At 42.0% G+C, this 15076-nt stretch overlaps 2 protein-coding genes across 2 annotated transcripts; one reads left to right on the forward strand and one right to left on the reverse strand.

Annotated features, from left to right (window-relative positions):
• Positions 1 to 4976: 4976 nt before the first annotated feature.
• Positions 4977 to 5927, forward strand: LOC128398925 (olfactory receptor 11G2-like). Its single transcript, XM_053360190.1, has one exon. It carries the CDS (start codon positions 4977 to 4979, stop codon positions 5925 to 5927), a length of 951 nt encoding a protein of 316 aa, XP_053216165.1.
• Positions 5928 to 7577: 1650 nt separating this feature from the next.
• LOC128398926 (vomeronasal type-2 receptor 26-like) lies at positions 7578 to 14820 on the reverse strand. Its single transcript, XM_053360192.1, has 5 exons — positions 14494 to 14820; positions 13337 to 14197; positions 11044 to 11271; positions 8930 to 9056; positions 7578 to 8491 (listed from the first exon to the last, which is right to left on the reverse strand). The coding sequence occupies exons 1-5, from the start codon at positions 14818 to 14820 to the stop codon at positions 7578 to 7580; spliced, it is 2457 nt and encodes an 818-aa protein (XP_053216167.1).
• Positions 14821 to 15076: the final 256 nt, after the last annotated feature.

The raw sequence follows: 15076 nt of genomic DNA on the forward strand, positions 1-15076 counted from the left end.
TTAGAAACCATTCTAGACCCCTCATCTCCCATAACCTGGCGAGCCTTAAAAGTAGGAGACCAAAGAGCTCAAAGACAGAGGGCACCTAGCAGCACCAGTAGAAGTGACAAATGAGGAAGTGGGAGAGACGGGGGTGGGGTGGGGGTGGACAATGCCATTGTCCAAGTGGCTGGGTTATGTAGCCTCTCTCTGTAATATTTAAATAAAAAAGGACGGTAAGAAACTTTTCCTTGTCTTTATACTTTCTTGGGCAAGCAGCTGGGAGCCACTGACAGCATCCTGACAGACACATTGACTTTTTGCAAGAAAAAGGAAAGAAGGAATATTGAAAACAAACAACAAACCAAGATATCCAGCCCTGCAATGAGAGAGATAATGATCAGATGTTTACAGTTTGGACTAGAATGGTCTATTCCATTCCCTATCTCTATTCCACTGCAATAACTGGTCAACATTTCATGCCTATTGACCACATTCTTTCACTTCTCTCCACTGCCAAACTCTAAACTCTTCTCCTATCCTATCACTTTCACTATTCCAAGCACATGTTCACCACCTCCCAACCTGACACATACTTTAATTCACATATTATACTTTACCTTGATTACTCTAATATTGCTACATATACATATACATAACCACCAAAACCCTACAGAGGGTGCCTTAACATTTTGTTTGTTTTCTAAAGGTTTTATACTTCCTCAGGCCTACCAATACCCTCTGTTATGCATGAGCCCCTATACATTTAAGTCCAGTCAAAGGCGACTATGGGATACGGTACTCATCTTGCTTTTCAGGCTGAGGGAGGTGACGTTTGTCTACACACAGCTTTCTGGGTCATGGGACCAGCATGACTAAACCACTTCTGGTGCAATGGAACACCATGATGGAAGCCAGAACACACGCAAATGCCACAGTGGTACCTTTTTATCTACTTGAACTGGAGTGCTTTCAAACAGCTAGGTTGGCAGAAGCTGGGACAAAGCAACAGGAGCACACTCCATCACATGGATTCGAACTGCCGACCTTCTGATCACAAGCCCAAGAGAGGCTCAGTGGTTTAGACCACAGCGCCACCTGTGTCCCTCCTCTGCATGATCCATTCCATGTTGGTTGTATAAGCAGCAGAAGCAGCCATGACTGGAAGTAATGTGGGGGGCGGTCACAAAAATGTGACATGTAGATGATGGTGGAAGCCTTCAAAGCTCTCCCTTATCAGTTAGCAAGTATCCCAGAGTGAGTGAAGGGGGGTTGGCTTGGCAGGGTGCAAATCAAGGGGTCAGTGCCAGCTGATAACAGTGAGTGGGTGAGCGGTTGTCCCACTTCTTTCCCTTGGGAAAACCTGCTTTTTTCCACTGAATCAGAGAAAACGTCAGTCAGGTTTCCCGCAGATTGACGTACACTCTGATTCAGTGGGGAGGAGCTGGATTCCCTGTGGTAAGCAGTGAGACAAGTGGGAAAATGCTCGGATCCAGACCTAGAAAGCAGAGGACCAGCAGAAAACCTCATGGACCTGAGTATTGGTGAGTCCACCATCATGTTCATCAATTTCAATGCATTTTCCCTGACTAGGAATAGCATTGGATATAAAGCCCTTCACACTCACTTCTTCCATATCCAGCTCTCCATTTCTCCCTCTCCCAGTTACCGTAACACTTTTCTTTTTTCCTTTTTCTTTCCTCACAACATCCTGTGGGCACTGGGCATGTTCAGGAATCATGTGGCTATTTTGGGGTACCCCCTCCCTAATTAGGGTGTATAAGGAGAAATACTCCCAAAATACTGATGATTACTTTTAACAGGATTTCTTTGTTTCCCTTTTTCTTTAAAAAGGAAAACCACACAAAGCTTTGGAAATGTTAACTGAATTTAAGATTGGAAAAATGACAAACCAAACATGACAAATTTGTCCATCCTTACATGTAGTCCTTTCCAAAGGGAGGAGGGAAGAGTAGAAGAATATTAGCTCTCCCTCCATCAAATTGCCCTTCCTTTTTAAAACCATTGCCTTATTTATCTCAACCCCACCTCCCTCCCCAAAAATTCTGGCTCACATCAGTAATAGACCATCTCTTCTTATTTGCTGGTTCTGTGTAAAGTTCACTTCTCCTCAATATCCACACTAAAGCACAAAGTGTTTTCCCAAACACACATTAGATGGGTGATGACCATGCTTTAAAATAAATAAATACATACATACATACATACATACATACATACATACAACAGAAGATTCCTGATGCAGTTGGATGGGGATAGCAGGACTGCCATATTCCTGATGCTGCTAGCCTCCAGCTCCCATCAACCCCAACCAGCATGGCCAAAGTCCAGGGATGTTGGGAGTCCAGGAACAGCTGGAGGCCCACAGTTTAGCCAACCTTGCAGTAAGAGAAGGAAATACAGTGGTACCTTGGGTTAAGAACTTAATTTGTTCTGGAGGTCCGTTCTTAACCTGAAACTGTTCTTAACCTGAAGCACCACTTTAGTTACTGGGGCCTCCCGCTGCTGCCGTGCCACCGTTGTGCGATTTCTGTTCTCAACCTGAAGCAAAGTTCTTAACTCGAGGTACTATTTCTGGGTTAGCGGAATCTGTAACCTGAAGCGTCTGTAACGTGAAGCATCTTTAACCTGAGGTACCACTGTAATAGAAAGTCAATCAAGTGCCTCTATCAGCTTGAGACTCCATAACACACTATATCCATTTGGTTGTTCTAATAAATCCCTTTGCAGAACCCAGGAAAACACCAATTACCCGAGGAGGCTCTCTAGTGCTTCAGAGGGAGGCAATCAGTCTCCAAAGAGCTGTTGTTTTGGTGGATACTAATGACATTGTTCTTGAAGGACTCATTTCTATGAGCCACCATATATATATATATCAGATGCATTCAACCTTTGTTCTGTGCACAGGCCCATTCATTCTTCTTGCCAAGTCCCACTGTAAAACACGTCGAACAACATACTCCTCTTGGTTTGTGACACAGCATATATGAGATGCCTTCAGGGTGGTGGATCTTCACATGGAATGCTACTGAGGTGCCAAATAAGTCAAATGGGGGAAGAGGTAAGAATATTAGAAGGATGGATCTGAATAGATGCAGCCATTGGCCAGATTGGGCCAGTAAGGATTTGATTCAGCATAGCAAACCTCTTCACTCACTGTTCCTTTGATCTTCCTCCGATCTTATTTTGCAACTGTTTGTTTTTCATGAGTTTGTTCCAGTATGGGAAACTTGGTAGCTGTTTCTGTATTGTGTTGTGGAGCAACAAAATAAGTCCTACTGTAATAATCTGTGCTTGCTTCCAAGCAAAGGCTGTTCCATACCTGTGTATTTTTGAAACTGTTTGTCCAAGATGCTTAGAAGAGTGCAGGGTACAAGGGGAACATGTTATTATCAAGCATAAAAGGATAAGAACACAAGACAAGCCTGCTGGATAAGGCCATGGCCTCTCTGGTGCAGCACCATTTTCCCACAGTGGCTGAGAAGACTCCTGTGGGAAGCCTGTAAGCTGGACATGAGTGCAGCAGCACTCTGCCCACCTGCAGTTGCCAGAAACCGGCATTCACAGTCATAATGCCTTTGACAATGGAAGTAGAATGCAGCTATTGTGGCTGGTAGCTGTTGATAGCCTTGTTGTTGTTGTTGTTTAGTCGTTTAGTCGTGTCCAACTCTTCATGACCCCATGGACCAGAGCACACCAGGCATTCCTGTCTTCCACTGCCTCCCACAGTTTGGTCAAACTCATGCTGGTAGCTTCGAGAACACTGTCCAACCATCTCGTCCTCTGTCGTCCCCTTCTCCTTGTGCCCTCCATCTTTCCCAACATCAGGGTCTTTTCCAGGGAGTCTTCTCTTCTCATGAGGTGGCCAAAGTATTGGAGCCTCAGCTTCAGGATCTGTCCTTCCACTGAGCACTCAGGGCTGATTTCCTTAAGAATGGATAGCCTTGTTGATAGCCTTGTCCTCCACTAATTGGTCTAATTTTCTTTTAAAGGGGTATAGTTTGGTGGCCACCATTGCCTTCTGTAGGAGTGACCATAGCTGTCAACGTTTCCCTTTTTAAAAGGGAAATTCCCTTATTCCAAATAGGATTCCTCGCAAGAAAAGGGAAAAGTTGACAGCTATGGGAGTGAGTTCCACAGTTTAATTATGTTTTATGTAGGGTGTGGATCAGTTGTTACTTGGAAGTGACACAAATCAATACAGCAGGACTTAGTTTTGCAAAAGCATGCATAGTTTTACATTGCACACCAGGCAGCAGTGTCGTACTTTGTTAAGAATGACTCTTAAACAGGCAAAGACTCACAGCTGTGATAGGCAGGAAGGCAGATGTTACTTCCTTTTGGTATATGTAAATCTCTCTGTCATGTTATGTAAATCTTTCTGTTAGGGTGAGACTGTCTTTCCAGAGTGGTGCTTACTCTGGTTATCTCCTGCTTGGACTACTGCAATGCGCTCTACGTGGGGCTATCTTTGAAGGTGACCTGGAAACTACAACTAATCCAGAATGCGGCAGCTAGACTGGTGACCTGGAGTGGCCGCTGAGACCATATAACGCTGGTCCTGAAAGACCTTCATTGACTCCCAGTATGTTTCCGAGCACAATTCAAAGTGTTGGTGCTGAACTTTAAAGCCCTCACCGGCATCGGCCCAGTATACTTGAAGGAGCATCTCCACCCCCATCATTTAGCCCGGACACTGAGGCCCAGCTCCAAGGGCCTTCTGGCGGTTCCCTCACTGCAAGAAGTGAGGTTACAGGGAACCAGGCAGAATGCCTTCTCAGCAGTGGTGCCCTCCCTGTGGAATGTTCTCCCACCAGATGTTAAGGAGATAAAGAACTATGCAACTTTTAGAAGACGTCTGAAGGCAGCCCTGTTTAGGGAAGCTTTGAATGTTTGATGTTTCATTGTGTTTTTAATATTCTTTTGGGAGCTGCCTAGAGTGGCTGGGGAAACCCAGCCAGATTATTCAATTGAAGATGGAACTGGCCAATGAAACTGAAGTAACAGAATTCATTTTGCTGGGATTTGGAGGTGGACAGGTGAAGCGTTTGCTGCTGCTCCTTTTTTTGACTGTTCTTTATGTGCTCACTTTGGCTGAGAATCTGACCATTATCACACTGGTGGTTCTAGACTCACACTTGTCACGACTTCCCATGTATCTCCTTCTAAGCACCTTCTCCTGGCTGGAGATGTGCTACATGAGTGCCACTGTACCTCGCATGCTCTTTGATCTGGTGTCCCCTCATGGGACGATCTCTTTCCAGGCTTGCTTCTTCCAGTTCTACATCTTTTTCTCTCTTGGTGCAACAGAATGTTTATTCCTCTCAGCCATGGCATTGGACAGGTACTTGGCCATATGCCACCCACTGCGCTACCCACAAATTATGTCCCAGGATGCCTGCTGTGCTCTGATGGCTGCTTGCTGGATCCTTGGCTTCCTGTGGAACATTGTCCCAGTAACTGTGATCTCCAGGATGTCCTTCTGTGGATCCAACATCATCAACCATTTGTTGTGTGATCCTGGGCCACTCCTGTCTCTTGCCCGCCCCCCACTTGGAAATGGTCCTCTCATCCACCAGGTTTTTGTGAATGTTATGGTTTTAGGCAACTTATTTTGCATTCTGTTGTCCTATGGCACTGTGGTTTTCACACTGATGAAAACCTCTAACCAAGGCAGTCGTAGGAAGGCTTTCTCCACCGTATCGTTCCATCTAGTAGTGGTGAGTATTTTCTATGGTTCTGTGGCAGGAGTATACTTAGCTGCTCCAGGTGGAGAAAGCCACTCAGATGTGACAAAGGCAGCAACACTCTTCTACACTGCTATCACACCTTTCCTCAATCCTCTGATCTATTCTCTGAGGAATGATCAGATGAAAGAGACTGCGGGGAGGTTGTTGAAGAGATTGGAGAAATGGAGGTGTATTTGAAAACACGGATAGCATGAAAATGTTGCAAAGCAAAAACAGAAATGAGTCTTACTGGTGCAAAACCTGCATATCAGAGAGAGGGCAAGCCTAGAACCACGATGCATTGGGAGGTTTATCACTTGCATTGCTTTGTTTGTTTTACATTAGGGAGCATTCATAAATGGTATACCCTACCTTCATTCTGAAGTGGCATAATCCATCCTGCCACCTGAAATTTTATCACCTCATTTTCCTGCAGGAAGAGACCAGGACTCAAAGTGGGGACAGAGGTAGAGCAGAGTCTGATGTTTACCTGGTAGCTGAGTGGAACTACAAGGACATCTGCTGTCAGCATCTGAATTTCAGACACAAATGTTAACTAGGCAGAAACTCTGAGAGAATGTATTATGCATCTTTCCCTCTAATGCTGAACTTGGGATGGGCCATTCTAATTATTTTGTATGCAAATCACACACACCTCAACAAACAAAAGAGAGGAATCTGCATATTTGGGACATGTAGAAGTACCGTAAGTAAAATTCATTGGGGGTGGCGGGTAGAGGAGAAACTCTCCCTCCAAAAGAGGTCAGGGGATTCTGGTTTGAGGAATGTCTGACAGAGGTGCTCCCCCACTAGTTCCCTGCTAGTGAAGAGTGATAAGAGATTGTCAGTCTGACTATCTAATCCCCACCCCCTCAGAATTAGCATGCCCTCAGATGTTCTGAAGAGGCACCTGTCATTTGTCCTGGGGAAAAGAGAATATTTCTGAGGGACGTGAAGGAACCCAGAACAAGGATTGTTTCATCAGCTTGACACTGCATAAACCACTTTTTAATTAAAAAGCTTCAGGTCTGCACCCTCAGTCTTTTAATTATTATAGAAATAGGGAAATAAATGTTAATTGGACAAATTATCTGGCAATTAAACACCACAAAGGTGATAATTTATTTTTTGATGGTTGTAAAGCAGATTAATCTTACAGGTTGGAATTCTTCTCAGGAAGCACGAGTGATTGATTACTTAGATTAAAAAATGACCTATAACTCTTGACAACTTTTTATTTCTTGCTTTTTATTCTCTATTTTTACTCTTCTTTCTTTCTTTTTTAGATTAGATTGGTTTTTATTGTATTTTATGTTGAAAACTTTCAATTAAGATACTTTGGGGAAAAGTGCCGTTTGACCTATAAAGCCTTAAATGACTCAGGATAGCAATACCTCAAGGATCGCATCTCTCCATATGAACCAATCTGGACCCTGCTATCATCATCTGAGGCTTTTCCCTTGAGAAAGTGACAGCGCAAGACTGCAATGACTCTCCTTTTGTGAAATGCTCTCCCCAGGGAAGCCTGCCTGGCAACTTCGTTACATATCTTTACGCACAAGAAAAAGATGTTTCTCTATAACCAGGTTATTGACTGATGTTTATTATATACTTTGTGTTCTCATTTTGCATTTTTCTGTTGTGCATTTTTCTATAATCTTTGGCTGAAGGGTGGAATAAAAATTAAATAAAGAGCTGTAATAATAAAATGAAATATTTTAATGGGATCATCCTAAGTGAGTACATGGAAATCAAGGCCCATTCTCTAACAGAAGCTTTCTGTGATCTTGGAGGGTATGTCACTCATTACTAATAAAAGATATTTGAATGTAATGGGCTTCAGTTAGGTCAGCTAGGCTGATTCTTTGTTGTTCTAATTAACTGTCCCTTGGTATTCAGTTCAGGCCTCAGTAAAATGATATAGCATTTGGGAAAAAAGATGCACCCCAGTAAGCCCAAACTGGAGGCCAAGATGGAGAAGATCTCCACAGCCACCATGTATTTTCCTTTTGTGCTCAGGTAGGTTGGGACAAAGGACAGCCAAACACTGCAGAAGATCAGCATGCTGAATGTAATGAACTTGGCTTCATTAAAGCTGTCAGGCAACCTCCGAGCAAGAAAAGCCACAATAAAGCTGACAGAAGCCAAGAAGCCCATGTAGCCCAACACAAAGTAAAACATAAGGACTGACCCCTCATTACAGAGCAGAACCATTTCTTTGATCATTGTATGCATGTCTAAATCAGGGAATGGGGGAGAGGTTGCCAGCCACACAGTACAAATGGTGGCTTGAAAAAGAGAGCATGAAAGAACAATGGAGTTGGACAACGGTTGTCCCACCCATCTCCTCATCTTGGATCCCGGCTTGGTGGCCATGAAAGCCAGAACCACAATGATGGTTTTGGCCAATATGCAAGAAACTGCCACAGAAAAGATCATGCCAAAAGCACTTTGTCGAAGGAGGCATGTCAGTGCTCCAGGCTGGCCAATGAATAGCAAAACACAAAGGAAGGAAAGCAAGAGGGAGATGAGGAGAGTGTAGGTGAGGTTCCGGTTGTTGGCCTTGACTATGGGAGTATCCATGTGCTTCAGGAATATTCCAAGAACCAAAGCAGTGAGGAGAGAAAAGGAGAGAGCCAAAGAGGACAAAACTATGCCCAAAGGTTCTCCATAAGACAAGAAAGTTATTTGTTTTGGAAGGCATCCATTTTGGAAATGGTTGGGATATTGATTCCCAGGGCATTCAAAACAATCATCCATGTCTGAAAAAGAAAAGACAGAGTTATATACATGGAAATCTGCTTTGCCATGATTGGCAGAAATTATGTACTGTAGAGCCTTTAATTATGATGCCTAGAACAGTTGTAAAAGAGATATCCTCATATTTAGAAGTAACACTCAGCTTGGATTACCAAGCAATCTACACCTGGGTCAATGTCAAGAAGGTAGCAGTCTAGAGGTTTGAAGTTTTATTCCTAACATCTGCCTCTCAGCAATGTTGTTGTAACTAATTTGATATTTTTAATGAATTTGCGCTATGCAAGTGGTTTTTATGAATAAATACATAAATAAAATGCCTGGTTCAGATAAATTTCCTACCCCTCCCCTGCTATTCACATATGTACACCAAATACAAATCTCAGTGGTGAGATCAAGCAAGATCCTGATATAGCTTTTGAAGAGTTCAGTTTATCTCCTACCCTTCTGGTTTGTGATCTTCCCTTCTGGACATGGAAGACAATCATAGCAGCAAGAAGGCTTCCCTTCCTTCTTGGTCCGACTGTAACCTAAATGACAATTCTCATTGCACACAGAAGGAGGTGGTGTCTGTACATAAATAAAGGAAGATAATAGTTTCAGGGAGTGCATCTCCCTGACACAGCAAAGGTGGTGAAATACACAGTTTAGAAATACGGCAATAATATAGGAAAATGCATTTTTTTCCAGAGAGCACCTTTTATGTATCGAGAATTAGAATGAAACCTCCTAGAATGTAATGTTAATGTGTTGTCAAAAATGTATAAGTTGCTATTAGAATAGGAAGCAAAAGATGAACAAGTGAAATCTTCACTGATACACTGGGCAATGGATTTTGGTCATAATATTGAGATAGAGGCATGGGAGTGATTGTGAATAATGATATAAAGTTACAGCTCTTTATAATGTGAGGGAAGATTATATTAAAATGATGTATAGATGGTACTTAACACCCAATAGGTTTGCAAAAATGTACAAATCTGAATCTAGTAACAGTTGGAAATGTAAAGAAAAAGAAAATACCTTTTTCCGTATGTGGTGAATTTGTAATAAGGCAAAAGCCTACAGGGAAATGATATATAATGAGTTGAAAAAAAATGTTTAAGTTAACCTTTATTAAACAACCAGAGACTTTTCTTTTGGGAATACAGTGGTACCTCAGTTTGCAAACTTAATCCATTTTGGAAATCCGTTCTTAAACCGAAACCATTCTTAAACCGAGGCACGCTTTCTCTAATCAGGCCTCCCGCCACTGGTGCCCTTCCACTGTTCGGCCGAGGCAAAGTTGACAAACCGGAACACTACTTCCTGGTTTGCAGAGTTCGTAAACTGAATAGTTCGTTAACAGGACTGTTCGTAAACCGAGGTACCACTGTAATGGGATTAGAGTTACTTAATATATTTATGTATGTGACCACTGCTGCCAGAATGTTATATGCCCAAAGATGGGAAGAATAAAATGTCCCAACAAAAGAAGAAGGGTTACAGAAACTAATGGACTATGCAGAAATGGCAAAACTTACAGGAAGAATAAGAAATCAAGAAGATCAAGTTTTTAAGACAGAATGGAATTCATTCATAGTATATTTACAAAGTTATTGTAAACAAATTAAGACAGTAGCAGGGTTAATGTAAACAACGTGCAGTAAAAACATGAAGAAGAAGAAGAAGAAGAAGAAGAAGACGAAAACATAGTGGATAAATAACAGATTGGTATAATTTGGATATGCAGTAAACTAAAATATAAACAAGGTACCACAGAAAAAGGGAAGGAGAGTTGAAATAAGAGAGTGACTGGTTTATTTTTATTTTTATTTTGTATATTGTAAAAATTTAGAAATAAAATTATATATATATAGAGAGAGAGAAAGAGAAAGAGAGAGAGAGAAACATAACCTTAGTCCCTTGCTTCAATGGCCTGTCTGTTTAAAACACTGTCAGGGGTTGATTGTCCTAATTCTCTGTGATTCATACAATATTTCAATATTTCTTGCTTCCAGTGTTAACTCCCCCCACCCATATGTTTCAGCTTTAATATTTGTTTTCTATGGTGACATTTGTTTGGTCAGGTTCAAAACCTATTAGTTTACATGCTAGGTTCCTGTGAGCATTATCTTACAATATCACTACCTTAGAGACCAGAATCATGAAGCAATATTTCTTGAACTTTTTCCAGAACACTGGAGGTCCTCCAGTTATAGACATGCTACATGCCTGCTTTTTTTAAAGATTACTTTTTAAAATTATATTACTAATATAGTAATGATTCAGTCAGTATTTGGCTTAATTATTTTGATTCAAGTATGCATTTCAGTGCATAAATTAATGTTCCCAGAGGTTTTCAGCTGTGTGTTCATCTCCCAGTGTTTCCTGCCACATTTGCAATAACTGCTTTGGAGGGTTATTTAGGTTGGTGAAATGGCTCCAATTACGTGTAATGGCAATGGATCTTTTAAGCAAGTCTACATGAATGTTCTACCAAATCTAGACAAGACCCGAGGAGACATCAGATTTAACATTGAGCAAAGGACGGAAGATACTATAAAATGGAATTTACCTGGTTGAAGTTGTTGGGCCATACGATGGCAGCATCATGAATTCTGAGCCCCTTTTCTTGAGGAATCTGTGGGTCCATTTTTCCAACTTTGATTCTAAGAAAGGACTCATTTGGGAATGTGACCCAGTTGATAATATCAAAGCCAGCTACTAATGCTCCCTTTTGGTCAAAGGAAATTTCTTCTCCAGCACTATTGTTGAAGGAGACACTTCTCAGAAAGTGTTGGAGCTAAATTTGGGGTAGGGAACTATAGTGAAGATCTATAAAAGGATTCATTATTAGATAATTGAGATCACAGTTCTCTTCTGAGACCTTTGGTTTATAATTTATATAAACTTTATCAACTGACCAATAGGGCTATCCAAAATAATAATAAAAAACTTTAATTTATAACCTGCCCTCCCTGGCCAAAGTCGGGCTCAGGGTGGCTAACAGCAAATAAATAACATTGGTAAAAAATCAAACAATAATTAAATTACCTCCTAAAACCAGGTCAGAATCAAATTAAAGTCTAATTAGATGGCTTCCCGCAGGTTTAGGATTGGGAACAGTAAGTGCTCATTAAACACACAAAGGTGTCTGAACGTAAATACAAGAAAATAATAATTTCGGGCTTTGCATTGGTCTTGTCCCAATTAAGTTCAGTCTGCCAACTCACTTCCACACCATTGTCAACATCAAACACATAGATGTCTGTGAACATATGTTCTTTCCAGGCCTCTCTGCCCTAGGCTGCTTCTCCTAAACCATACCTATGTGCCCAAAACTGATGTCCAATGTGATGTGCACTGCTGGTTTGCGATGTGGGATACCTTAATCTCTTCTTTAAGGAAAGTGTCTCGGGTAAGCTGAGAAGGGGAAACATGGTTGGGGTCTGGAAGGCATTTTTAGATGCACAGAACTCACATGAAGAGTTTGTGTTGCTCAGTAGGGATGAGATCAGCTAGGAATCCTAAGCACGGGCTTAGAAGTTAGGGGCCCACAAATAGCTATTTCAGGATTGTTTGGGAAAAGCAAAATCTGAGAATTTTGCTTGAAGAAGGAGACAGAGGAAAGAGTGGGGAGAAATGAAGGAACCAGTGACACATATAGTAGGAACTGGAGACAACCAGTAGAAACCCCTTTCAGGTGAATTGGACATGACCCCCAGTGTCAAAACGGAATGTACAAAAATTATGAGAGTCGTTCTGGAACACTCATAGAGAGAGAAACCTTTAGTTCCCTGCATATATGACGACTGACCTCACTAGTAATAAATGTGCTCAGTCTCTGAGAATACAATTTAGGGAATGGCCAGTTTTAATATTGGGGCACCAAATTCTGGAATCAGCTAGGGTCAGTAGCAAAACTTCCTAGAAGGGGTGTAAGTGTAGCATGAGAACAATAACTTGCAGAATTCATAACAACCTAATCAGACATAGTGGCACCAAGGATAGGAATGGCACTGTAGAATAAAAACAATATTCCATCCATTAAGTTGGATGGAATTATATTTTCTCAGCAACAAAAGACCTGCTAAACTAGAGGCCACCTTTAGCTGAGTGCAAGAAAACAATATTCCATATTTTTCCCTGTATAAGACGAGGTCTTTTCATTAAAAAAAAAAGTTTAAAAATTGGGGGTCGTCTTGTACATGGAACATGGGAATCCGGGGGATTAAAAAAAAAAATTTAGGCATATGTCCTGGATTTTGGCTTGGGTGGGCTGAGGCAGTCCCTCCTGCTGCCGTCCCCACTTTCTCTTCCCCCTCCGGGTTGCATGCTGGCAACTGGCTCGACCACCAGAGCAAGAGCAGCTGCCAGCGTTGCTGCTGAGAGCTGCCTCAGCTACCAAACCTTACCCTTTTTCTCCCCCCCTTCCTCTCTCAAACCCCCACCCTGCCCCCAGTCCGCTGAACACCTTGCTCAGCTCAGTTTGCTTAATGGCATGGCCTGGCGCATAGGGGGCGCTGCCTTCCACCAGCTCTTCCTCAGTATCCTACTTGGGAACCTCCTTCTCCTTGCTTCCCCGCAGGAGCAGCTGCCACTGAGGGGGAACATGCGGTGCCCCAGCTGCTGCACGTTGCTTCTGCACCACGGTGCGCTGCATGCACCTCATGCTGGAAACTTTGAAGGCGATAGCCCCCCAAAAGACAAACTTGCCACGGCAGATCACCCAGATTTTCACTTCTATTTTAGGGTTTCTGTTTTTTAAATTTGGGGTTCACTAAAATAAGGGTAGTCTTATACATGGGGGCGTTTTATACAAGGAAAAAATAGGTAAAACTTTTTCATTAATGGGATCAGAATTGTACCTGCCATGTTTCTTGGTTCAGATAGTCCAATGTCACTCCATTTGCCATTGCTCCAATTTTGAACCTGGAGCATTGCATGGTATGCAAAGCATGTGCCAAAGTATATAGAGCATTGTAGACACTGTAGCTTTGGGCAGTCATGCTCATTTCAAAAACAGAACCAGGGAGGCTGTCAACCTTCTCCTCCCCAGTGCATGATTCCTCATGTTCCTTATTTAATGAAGCATTGGAGAAAGAACAGATGAATGCCTGTTCCCAAAAAACCCGGAGAAAGCTGTCTTCTCTTTCGGAGGCAGGGTTTCTCATTTGAACAAATTTCTGGAATCGTGCAGGTTCCTTTGAGGAAACTGCCAAGGAGAGAGCACCATGGAGGAAATCAATTTCCCAGCCCCTCTGAAAGGGGAATGAGGTGAATTCCATCTGGGCAGTCATTATCCAGACTTTTGATGTGGCATGCATTGGTATATCATGTATTTCTGCAACCTTTGGCATCATTCTCAATACCATAATGGTATCAATTTCACCATTAACAACCACAACATTGGCAGTGCTTCCCATAATAACACGGATTGTTTCAGAACCATCAGCCACCATTTCACTGAGCTCTCCAGAAAACTTCAGTTTAGGGAATCTTCCTATAAAATCAAAGCAGATACCCCTCTGGGCAAACATGGGAAGTATATTTTGTACAAATTGCTCTCCAGTATCATCATTCTTAGAAAGTACCCCAATCCACATCCAACTGAAATGCAGCAAAAGCTGGAGTATCCCACTGTACTGATGAGTCCCATCTGGGAACATCCAGTGGGAGAAAAGAGTTTGTACATTGTTTCCAATCATGGGAGAAGAGCCATAGATGAGCTAAAAGTAAGGACAGCAAATGGTGAGATAAAATGGAAAAGAAAAGTGGTAGCGAATTGTGCTATGACCTATCACCACTTCAGGCAGTATCAAAAACTGTTCCAGGCAATATAAAAAATCTCCATTTTCTTGAGGCCACAATTGTTTTGTCCTTGAGGTCTATGATGCGCCTCCAATTTTTAAAGTTGTTGAAGTACACAACAGTTCACATATCAACATTCAAGCTGAAAGATATCATCAAAGACAAGTGTACACATTTTCACCTTTGCCCATGCTCAATGCAAATTTGTTATTACCTGGGGCATCTTGTACATATGAAGGATGGTGGCCATCTGGAGACGTAAATCTGAGTTTGATCCCCCAATGACAGCTATGGGAATGTTCTCATCTTCATAATTGTAATTAGGAACAAATCTGCTTTTCCTGGAGAGAACTGCTAGTGAGGCTTGATAGGTCCATCTGGCAATGAAATGGCTATTATAGATGTGGAAGCCCAGTGTGATATTGGGAAGGAGATGTGGGTTTTCATTGATCTCCCTCACAGCAAATGCCAAGGCCAGGATATGCTGGTAGAGTTGTGTCATTGGCCTGTAAGGAGAGTAAGATATTGTATCACAGTGCATGTTTAGAGAAATCAATTGCATATCCATAGACCAAGGAAATTTGTCCAGATAGGTTGGCATGTAGGTAGGGATGTGACTCCCTGTAGAGTCATCTCTTGGCATGGCTTTGAATGCTGTTAAGTAGCATCTCTTTGTACATATGCTTGCAAAACACTCACCTTTCCCCTTGCTATTGTTTTCTGAAAATCTCAGAAAGTAAAAGGGTTTATATTATGTACATGTCAACATTCATACAAAATTTGCATGAATGAATGAA

The sequence above is a fragment of the Podarcis raffonei genome, chromosome 13 (genome assembly GCF_027172205.1).
Source record: "Podarcis raffonei isolate rPodRaf1 chromosome 13, rPodRaf1.pri, whole genome shotgun sequence".
In the NCBI taxonomy this organism is placed as follows: Eukaryota; Metazoa; Chordata; class Lepidosauria; order Squamata; family Lacertidae; genus Podarcis; species Podarcis raffonei.

Excerpts from the sequence above, each read along its gene's own strand:
- LOC128398926 (XM_053360192.1), bottom strand. The coding sequence starts at position 14,820 with ATGCACTGTGATACAATATCTTACTCTCCTTACAGGCCAATGACACAA. Across the intron at positions 14,198-14,493 it reads ATATGTACAAGATGCCCCAG|CTCATCTATGGCTCTTCTCC; the intron begins GTAATAACAAAT and ends CCTTACTTTTAG. Across the intron at positions 8,492-8,929 it reads GAAGATCACAAACCAGAAGG|ACATGGATGATTGTTTTGAA; the intron begins GTAGGAGATAAA and ends TTTCTTTTTCAG.
- LOC128398925 (XM_053360190.1), top strand. The coding sequence starts at position 4,977 with ATGGAACTGGCCAATGAAACTGAAGTAACAGAATTCATTTTGCTGGGA.